This window comes from Belonocnema kinseyi, chromosome 1 (genome assembly GCF_010883055.1).
Source record: "Belonocnema kinseyi isolate 2016_QV_RU_SX_M_011 chromosome 1, B_treatae_v1, whole genome shotgun sequence".
NCBI classification, from domain to species: Eukaryota; Metazoa; Arthropoda; class Insecta; order Hymenoptera; family Cynipidae; genus Belonocnema; species Belonocnema kinseyi.
The window spans coordinates 168,404,166-168,415,012 of record NC_046657.1 but is presented as its reverse complement, the minus strand read 5'-3'; the positions used below and the strand labels follow the sequence as shown (position 1 = coordinate 168,415,012).

Here is a 10,847-nt window from a genome sequence, read left to right as displayed (position 1 = left end):
TGAAAAAATTTTTTTTCTATTTTTTGAAAATTTTCAAATTTGTGAAAAGTATATAACGTTTATAATTTTCATCAAAATAAAAAATTTTATTGAAATAATTTGAAAGCCTTTTACCCATCTATAAGAAACTTCTGACAAAAATTCATAAAATTGGAAGAAAACAAAATTTTGAAATTTTTAAAATGCTCTCAATTATTAAATTTTTGTTGAAAATGTCTGATTAACGAACTTAACTTTCATTTTGGGGACCTCCATAAGTGTATGAAATGCGGACTCGATTAAACAAATCCTTCAAAAGTTAGCGTGGCTACAACATTCAGGTAACCATACATACATTGATTACAAGTGGAGTAATTAACAAGTGGAGAGAAAAATTAATATTTTCAGATTTAAACGAAAGAGTGAGCATTTAAAAAATTTTTTGAATGTGCTAATTTTTCATCGGGAAAAGTGCCCAACGAAAGAATAGGTTTATCTCTGAAACCACTTCTTTTTTATTTTTAATAAAAGTTTTAATAAAAGTTTTAATAAACGTTTTAATTTAGCAAAATGTGATTAATTTGCATAGCGCTTAGGAAATAGCATCGATTTTTTCAGTGTTAGATTCCCCCGGCTTTTTTTCTAGGATAAGAAATATTTTGTCTTCAATATCTGGGAAATGATAGCGAACATGTTAACGGACGTCCCCACACACTTTTTTTGTGTTTTTTTTTTATCAAAAAATGTTTGATATTGATAACAACGTGCGTATATATTTCGAGGTTATGTGTGTTACAATTCACCCGAGCATTACTTCCAAACTAGACAATATTTTTGCCCCAAAATTTTGGACTTACAAATAAACATAGTAACTAATCTCTCTGAACTAACCTTATTTGCAGGCAATCAAAAAAGTTTATTTCATAAATAAATTTCAGATTATGGGAAAGACAGAGATAAAAGACGATGTATCCTCAATATAATGCATATGCATAAAATTTTTATTTAGCACAATAAATTTTTTGTTATTATCCCTCAAAAAAGAGTCCAGGGACGTCCGTTAGGATATTTTATAGCATCTCCGAATTCAGTTTTTAAAAATTTTCATGTTTGTGGAAAAAAGGCCGGGGAAACTGTAAGTATCACATGCCCTTAACGATTGGCAGTTGTATTCCATGCTGGCGAATATATTTTCCACTTTTTTAATTCCTCTTAATCCGAACAGTAGACATACCTCTCATGCTTATTTTTAATTCCATACTTACATGCTGTATTCTCGACTTATTTAATTCCCTCTAATATTTGCACTAGAGTGGTCCAAAACATTGTTTAAACAAATTTCATTTGTTTAAATAATAAAAAATTAATTATTTAATGTTGATAAACATTCCGCTAGAGTAATACTAATAATTTTCAGGAGAAAAAACGAATTTTCGAAAAAAATATTTAAACAAATTCCATTTGTTCAAATAATTAAAAATTATTTAACGAATGATAATAAATATTTCAATCGACCATTATTAATAATTTTAAGTAAGAAAAGACGAGAATACAGTGTTCAAAAGGTTGATTTCATGAAGAATTGACATTTTTTGTTTTAAGGGTAGTTTTCAGGTACTCATGATGGTGTGTTCGGGCGTCAAACCTATATGTCTGCTAAATTAAATTCTTCGTTCGATAATTTCAAACAGGTCCCCATACTTTCCCGTCACATTTTTTCAAACCCTAAAAAATGATTCCAAACACTAAAGAAGTGGTTTTTCCCAATGCATTTTACATGTTAAAATTGAAAAAAAATATACGGCATTTCTTTTTTCGGATTTGGAATGAAATTGGGGGAATCATTGCCCTCTAAATAAAGCGTTTTTGACCCGGTAAGAAGCCTGACATTAAAAAGTATTAGAAAATTTGAATCCCAAAGAATGCCGTTTCTGTCCTTAGTTTTTTAATTCTCATTAGGTGGTGAAAATTATAAGATTTCAATCCCTTTTAAAGCCGATCGGAGCTGTCAGAAGTGACCTTGAATACATTAAAAACACCATTTTCGTTTGAAACATTAGAATGCGCTCTGAAAGCATGAAATTTGCTAAATTTAGTAGGATTGTATGTAAGAATACATTTCTTTATCGTCAAATGTTCGCTTCATTCAAATATTATCAATTGAAAAAATATAAAATCATGATAAAAAATTGAAAAAATTATATTTCACCAGAACTTTCTGTGCGGAAATTGATCCTGACATCGTAAAATGACCGACGCTATGTTTTAAAAAGCTTTTTGCCTGATTATTATTCGAAAAACAGTAAATAAATGTAGCCAAATTTGCTAAATTAGAAGGGATTAAAATTTGTCTAATTCTTGGTTGCTTTGTGGTATTCAGCAAAATATTTTCAGTGCTAGGTACAGAAAGGGATTCATTTTGAGAGGTAACTTCAACTGCCGTGGATATTCAAAACGGGAGGACAAAAACGGGATCCAGAAGTATTCAATATTTTTCACGTTACCACTGAATGAATGAAATTTTTCAATACTTTTTAATGCAAGCCTTTTTACCGGGGAGCCACCCTAATGTGCACTTACATAGTTTCTATTCCTTTTTGTGGAATATAAGTTTGGAAATTTCAATTTTTTGTCTGCCATAAAGATGGAGTAATTTTAACAATAATATTGTATATGTTTTAAACAGATTATAGATTTATTGATATACTAAATAATAATAAATTCATTAAATAATGTTGTGTAGAGTAAGCCAAATTTATTTATCTTTAAATATAATTATAAAAATATTCTTTGACAATAGTACAAATTATTTGTATTACCATAATTATTTTATATTTATAACTGATAGGTTAAAAGATTAAGAGAAATAGGTTTTGCGTCTTCAAAGTGACATTCCCATCTGTCTTTCTGAATGAATCTGTCCATTCTGAATTTTTCCAAATTCTCTTCATACCGGGCCACTTTCAAGTGGATTATTAAAGGAATAAGTGCGTTACGGTTCTGATAATCGAGCGGTTCGACAGAACGGATTATCAGAGTGGTTCCCCCCTCGACCAGGTGCGTGTAGTGTCAGTATAAATAAGTCAGTCGTGATACTTCAACTCATCTCTCACATCACTCCTAGTCCTCGTAGTTTACAATTATTATAAGTTTATATCTCCTGAGATCGCCGACAAAAGTGCAAGTCACAAATATAGGGTTTAGTGTCAGATATTTCACGTGATTTCATCAGTATTTTTAGCACTTTAATTGCAAGATTGTAAGGATTCCAAACGACTGTTCCACAAAATGTTGTCCAAAAATTTGTTGATTGAGACGGGAAACATTCTTTCCTTGAATGAATTGAAGAAAATAGCTGGTCTAAATACGAGAGATGAGGTGATTTCTCATTTTTATTTTCGCTCAGTATTCAAATTCGCGTTTATCCGCTTTCTTTCGTATATTTTGTCGAGAATTTTGAGGTTATGTGGAACATTTGCAAACAACAGTATCCAAAAATAAAATACCGTTTCTGTCAAACTTGATCAACTATAGATATTTAAAATGAATTTTTCTATCACAGGTATGGGAAATTAGAAACAGAATGCATTATATCAACAATCGAAACATTTTTCGTATGTGGTTAGGTTATAATCTGTTTTTGTGTTTTTTACGATTTTGACAAAAATTTCTATGTTTATAAAATTTTGGCCCAATGATGAACTACATTTAATTGTTAAAAAACGAATATTACCAGATAAAACAAACAAATTATGAAAACAAATAATCCTATCTAATAAAATTCAGGGACGTCTGAAAAATGCCGAAAAATAAAGTTCGCGGCACTGTAAAATTGCCGAATATAATAAAATTTCCTAATTGGAAAATTCCCAAATAATAAAATTCCGGAATAATAAATTTCTCGAAGAGTTGAATTATTACCGATTTCGAAAATTATAGAAAAAAAATTTCCGACAGTTTTTAAAATAACTGAACTAGAAAATTCCCGAATTTAAACAATAACATTTTTTATAAATATTATGTATTTATTAAAAATACAATATTTGTATTGAAAACAAGTTATTTTTAATGTTTAATTTTTCGGAAATTATCGTTTGATTGTAAAATAACAATAATTTTAAAAAATATACCTGGATGAAATTTTTTTTCAATTGTTAATTCATAGCGAAACAATAATTTTAAATTCTTTAAACATTAAAAATTATTTTTCTGTGTAGAAATATTTTCTTATTGTATTGCATTTGTATTACATGTATAATCAGGTGTGAATAAATCGATAAATCAATTAATAATATTTATTTAAAAAATTATTTAATTTCTTTTAATTCGGGAATGTTCTATTTCGGGTATTTTATAACTCGGCAATTTTCTGTCGGGAGTTTTTTAGTGTCAGGAATTTTATGTTTCGGAATTTTTGAATTGAAATTTTCAAATGAGGTATTTTAGTTCTGAAAATTTATTTTTAAAAAAGAAAATTTTGAAAGAAATGAAATTATGGAAAAAATTGAGGATATCTTAATTTACGAAGAATATACATTGTTGTTGCCGATAACAAACTAATCAATGGTAGCGACAAAATTATTTGTAGAATAATTTTAAACTTCAAAAGATTGCAACCGATTTAAAACAAAATATAGATTTTGGAAGATTTTTGAACAGAAAATTAAGAAGCTTTTTAAGAATTTTGAGAGGTTTCAGGAAAATAAACAAAAATTAAGATTTCTAGGAAAATTTGAAACGATTTTTTTATTTACCAAAATTCATATTAAGAGAATATTTATAAACATTTCAAAACAGTATCTGGAAGATTTTAAGGCAATTTTCTTAATTTCGTAAAATATTTTCAAAATGTGAGGGAAAATTTGTATAATTTTAAATGATGTATAAAAGTTTGTTAACTTTTTTAAAGAATTCAACATTTGAAAAGATTTGTAAAATCTTAAAACAAAATTTTCATTTTTGAATTTTCGAAATAAAATTTGAATTTTTTTTTAGATTTTTGGGATTTTATGTTATTTTAATTTTTAAGATTTTTCAGAATATTCAAAGTGATTCTTTATCCTGAAAAATTAATTAAGAAATAATATTTTAAAATATTTCAAAACATTACAGAAGAGTTCTGAAAATTTCAAAAACCAATAAAAAATCGATTTCAAAGTTATTTTAAAGCGTCATACTATACTAAATATTTTTTAAACTGACTTAAGCTTTTCCTAAAATGTGGTAAAATCATGTAAGATATAAAGATCGGAGAAATTTTCTGCATACTTTTTCGACATCTGAAATCTTAAAAAATCTTTTTGAATTTTCTTGAGAAACCTAGGGAAATTATATTTCTATAACGTCATAGCAAATAAATCCAGAAATTTAAAAAATCAATTTTTTATTTTGTATTAAAAATAATTTCCCCCTTTAAAATTATAATTTTCTAAGATTTTTTCCCTTCTTAAAGAAAAAATCTTTTTTTTGTTGAAAATCCAAATATGTGTTTGGTTTTGATTTAAACTTTAAAAAAATTCGCATTGAACTATCAACTATTAAATTTTTTTAAATTTATTATTTTAGTTAGAATTTAGTCTTTTTTGGTAGAAAATGGATGTATTTGGTTGGAAATTAAACTATTTGTTTGAAAATTCATTTTTTTGACTTAAAAAATTAAACTATTTTGTAGAAAAACCTAGTATCTTTTTGCAAATATTTAATTTTTTTGGTTTAAAATATGACGTGTCGAAAATTAATCTTTTTTATTTAAAATACAAATGTTTTTGCATTGAAATATTAACTATTACATTTTAAAATAAAGAATTGATCATTTTTAGTTTAAAATTGGACTTTTTTGGTAGAAAATTCATGTATTTTGTTAAAAACTTAACTATTTTGTTGAAAATTGATATCTTTTTGAAAATGTTTAATATTTTTTGGTTTAAAATAAAACCATTCAACTATTTTATATAAATTGTTTCTTTTCTGATCGAATTCGTCTGTTTTTAATTAATAATAAAAACTTTTTTGCATTAAAATATCAAATATGACATTTTTTGTTCAGATTTTATCTTTTAAGTTGAAAATTCGCCTCTTTTTGTAGATATTTATTGATTCTGGTTTAAACTACAAATGGTCGAAAATTGATATATTTTTTTTTTTAAGATTTTATTTTTATTTTAACAATGCTCATAAATGATAGAAAACTACAGAAAAAATTAATGAAGTAAGAATGAATATGAAATAATTTTTTTTACAGTTGATTGAAACATTAAAAATCATTTTGAAAGACACCAAACCTACCGAAATCAGTTCAACAGCAGTGAGTAGAAATGTAAATATTTTTAATCACTTTTAAATGGATTGGCAAAAATATAACTTTTAAAATAATTTCTGGTTTCAGATCAATGGAAAAACCGATGTAGAGACTGAAAATGTGGACAGGAAAGAATTAAAAATTACCGTCAAGGTTTTTATTTCAACAGCAAAAGCAGAAGTTTTAAAACAGGCTTTGGATGAAGGTATTTTTTAATTCATTGTATTTATTTCTAAAAATTCAGTTGCTCTCATTATTTTTAATTTTTTAAATGTAGTAAAATCATTTGAAAATATTGATTTTGACAGAAATAATTTTTCATTTATTAAAAAGTATTTTCCGTGTTTATTATATTTATCAAGATATTTTTTTTATTGAATTTTACTTTTTTCGCATTTAATTCTCATAAAATCAGATCTTTTTAATTCTTTAACTTCAAATCGGAAGCCTTTAAGAAATCAAAATTTTAAATAGCAAGATTCAAAGATGATTTTAAAAAATTTGAAAGCCTTTAAAATATTGAATAATTTAAAAGTTAATTTTCCTTAAAATCTAATAATTTTGAATTAAATTTCAAACGTTCAAGCCTTAACATTTTTAACTTAAAAAAAATAATTTTTTAAATTTTATTAAATTAAACCCCGAAATAATAGAAAAGAAAAGAATTATAATAATTGAAATTTCAGCCAAGTGTAGTTGAATTTCCGGTCAAAAAAGATGAATTCTAAACAAAAAATGTAATAATTGATACATTGACCAAGAAAATTTTTATTAAGTTTTAATAAAAAATAGTTCAATTCAACCAAAAAATTGAATTTTCAACAAAAGATTTTGAATCTTTAACAAAAAGAGGTTCATTTTCAGCCACATAATTGCACTTTTAATCCAGAAAAGATTAAATTGTATAAAGAGAATTAATATTCTAACAAACAAGGAAAAATTTTCAACAAAATACATTAATTTCCAACTAAATGGTTGAAATTTCAACTGAAAATGAAAAATTAAATTTTTAGTCCAAAGAAAATATTAATTTTAATCTAAAAATTAAATATGAAACTAAAAAAACTAAAAATTAAATATGAAACTTTCGTTTAGAAAAAATGAATTTTTATCTACAAAATATCAATTCCAACCAGAAATGAGATAGTTAAATTTTCAGTCAACAAAATTAATTTTGATACCAAAAATAACCCAAAAAAATTTCAACAAAATAATTTTATATTTTCAACCAGACATATGGATTTTTCACTAAAAATATTAAACTTCCGTTTAGAAAATATGAGTTTTTATTTACAAAATACCAATTCCAACCAAAAATGAAATAGTTATATTTTCAGTTAAAAAATAGCTTTTAATAAACAAAAAAAGAACATATTTCAATAAAATAGTTTTATTTTTATCAAAAATAAGAATTTTTATCTAAAATTATGAATCTAGAACCAAAAAATAAATTTTTAATGAAAAATATTTCAATTCACCCAATGAAGAATTTTCAGTAAATAAAAAAAAAATTTGAACGAAATTGTTGACTGTTCAAGCAAAAAAGAAGAATTTTGTACAGAAGACTTGAATTTTCAATTCCATGATATGAATTTTCTATTTATTTTCAACACGAAAATATTAATTTTGCACCAAAATAGTTGAATGTTCCACCCATAAAGACTATATTTTAAAAAAAAATTTTGAATTTTTACAAAAAAGTTAAAATTTTAAGTAAAATGATAAATTTTCAACAACAAAAAAAGAGTTTTCAACATGCAGTTTCAAACAAATAAGACAAATTTTTAACGGAAAATCTCCTGGTTGATATTTTAATTCAAAGATATTTTAATTTCGAATCAAAAAAAGTTGAATTAGAAAAAAGAGGAATTTCTAAAAAATAGTAGAATCCTCAGCAAAAAAATTGTAATTTAAACAAAACATGTGCAATTTGAATAACCAAACAAATTATAATTTTTTAGAAAAAATAATTTTTAATACAAAATAAAAATTTCGAATAACTTAAGAAAAAAAATTAATAATATTTTATAAATATTCCGAAATCTTTTAAAATTTAATATAGTTTTAGTCTCTTCAAAATTCCGAAAGTTCCTAAATATCTTTTAAATTATAATAATTGCGAACATTTTTCAAAATCAGTCAAATTTTTACTAAAATTTTGAAAAAATTTTAAATGATCCAGATTCTTTTTTGATTATTTTGGAAATCGTTTGGAATTTTTTAATTTTTCTTTGTATTCTCAAATAAATGTCGTAAACACAAAACATTAAATTTTTGTATTCTTTTGAAACCTTTCAAAATTTTTTTTAGGAAATCCTTTAAAATGTTTTTAAATTTTCTTAAATATTTTATTCAAATTATTATTTTTTTAATTAATAAAAGTTTACCTGGAATCTTAAGAAAAAATTTCATTCTGGTAAAATGTTCAAAATCCTTGAAAAGCTTCAAAATTTTATTTCAAATCTTTAAATCTCTACATTTTCTTCAAAATTGGTCAGTTTCGGCAATTTTTAGTTACCGGTACCGAAAATGTTTTGATTATTACCGACCTACTATTTTTTTGAAAATTAGTTCTTTTTTTTTGTTGAAATTATTATTTTCTTAACTGAGAATGTAACTATTCCAATCGAATAACCCATAATTGTTGAAAATTGATCTTTTTTAGTTCAAAATTAAACTATATGGTACAAAATTGTTCTTTTTTACTTATAAATTCAAATATTTCGTTGAAAATTTGTGTATTTTATTAAAAAATCATCCTTTCGGTAGAAATTGAATCCTTTTGTATGAGAATTTAACTTCTTGTTTGAAAATTCATTTTTTTTCTTGAAAATTAATCTAATTTAGTTATAATTTTAGTTGAAAATTCATCACTTTGGTTAAAAAATTTTTTTGTCGAAAATCAATTTTTTTCGAATGAAAAAATTATTACATGTTTTGTTTCAAAATCTAAGTATTGCAGTTAATTATTCATCATATTAGTTGAAGATTCATCTTTTTAGTTGAAATAGAAACTACTTAATTGGAAGTTCAAATCTTTCTTTTAATTCATATTTTTTAATGAAAATTCAACTATTTCAGATGAAGATTTATCAGTTTGGAGTACATTTATTTTTTTAACTGAAAATGTAACTATTATATTTTTGGGTGAAAATTCGTCTTTTGGAGTTCAAAATTAAACTATATGGTAGAAAATTTATATTTTCTAGTTGAAAATTCAACTGTTTTTTTGAAAATACGTGTATTTTGTGGAAAAATGGTCCTTTTAGGAAAAATCGAATCACTTCGTTTGAAAATTAATCTTCTTGTTTGAAAAATTATCTTTTTGGTTGAAAATTCAAGTATTACAGTAAAGTATTAATCATAATAGTTGGAAATTTCTCTTTTTGTTTGTAAAGAAAACTACTTGGTTGTAAGTTGTTGAAAATTTTTTTTCCTACTGAAAATTTAGCTGTCACATTTTTGGTTGAAAATTGATTTTTTTTTCAAATTTAAAATATGTCGTAGAAAATTGGTCTTTTTCATTAAAAATTCATATTTTGTTGAAAATTTGTGTATTTTATTAAAAAATAATCCTTTCGGTAAAAATTGAATCCTTTGTTTGAAAATTTATCTTGTTTCAAAATTCATTTTTTTGGTTGAAAATTCATCACTTTGATAAAAACATTGGTTTTTTTTTTATCGAAAATTAATTTTTTTTATGAAAAAACTATTACATGTTTTGTTTCGAAATGTAAATATTCCAGTTAAAAATTCATCATATTAATTCAAGTTTGATCTTTTTAGTTGAAAATAAAACTTGGTTGGAAGTTCAAATCTTTTTTTTTATCATTTTGTAAATGAAAATTCATCTATTCCAGATGAAGATTTATAAGTTTGGTCTACAATTTTTTTTCTAACTGAAACTGTAACTATTATATTTTTGGTTAAAAATTGGTCTTTTTTAGTTCAAAATTAAACCATGTGGTAGAAAATTGGTCTTTTTTATTTAAAAATTCAAATATTTTGTTGATAATTCATGTATCTTGTTGAAAAATCATCCTTTCGGTGATAATTGAAGCTCTTTGTTTAAAAATTAATTTTCTTGTTTGAAAAATGATCTTTTTCGTTCAAAATTCATCTATTCTAGCTGAAGATTCATCGTTTCAGTTGAAAATTTTGTTTTTCCTACTGAAAATTTAACAATTCAATTTTTGATTGAAAATGGATCTTTTTCAGTTCAAAATTGAACTATATGGTAGAAAATTGGTCTTTTTAAATAAGATATTAAAACATTTTGTGGAACATTTTATTAAAAAATCATCGTTACTTTTTTGGTAGAAAATTAATGTTTTTATATATAAAAAAAAACTATTACATTTTTTGTGGAAAACTGACACTCTTTAATTCAAAATTAAACTATTTAATACAACATTGATCATTTTTAATTGGAAAGGGGGAGGGTCGGTAAGGCCGGTTTTTGGCCTAATTTATTTTTGGACCAAAAAATATGAAAAAATCATGGTAGTATCTTATAAGTATCCCGAGTTGATTGCACGCTAAACGGACTACCCTCCACCCCCCAGCCACC

At 24.2% G+C, this 10,847-nt stretch overlaps 1 protein-coding gene across 2 annotated transcripts in view; it reads left to right on the top strand.

Annotated features, from left to right (window-relative positions):
* The first annotated feature begins 3,020 nt into the window (after nt 1-3,020).
* LOC117173251 (glutamate--cysteine ligase regulatory subunit) overlaps nt 3,021-10,847 on the top strand; it is a 16,119-nt gene continuing 8,292 nt past the window's right edge. The window contains exons 1-3 of one of the 2 annotated variants that reach the window (XM_033361724.1): nt 3,021-3,357; nt 6,221-6,295; nt 6,365-6,482. In XM_033361724.1, coding sequence (XP_033217615.1) covers nt 3,268-3,357; nt 6,221-6,295; nt 6,365-6,482 — 283 coding nt within the window. In that variant the 5' untranslated portion in view covers nt 3,021-3,267. The remainder of the gene's footprint in view (nt 3,358-6,220; nt 6,296-6,364; nt 6,483-10,847) is intronic. The other variant, XM_033361729.1, reaches the window with a different exon arrangement.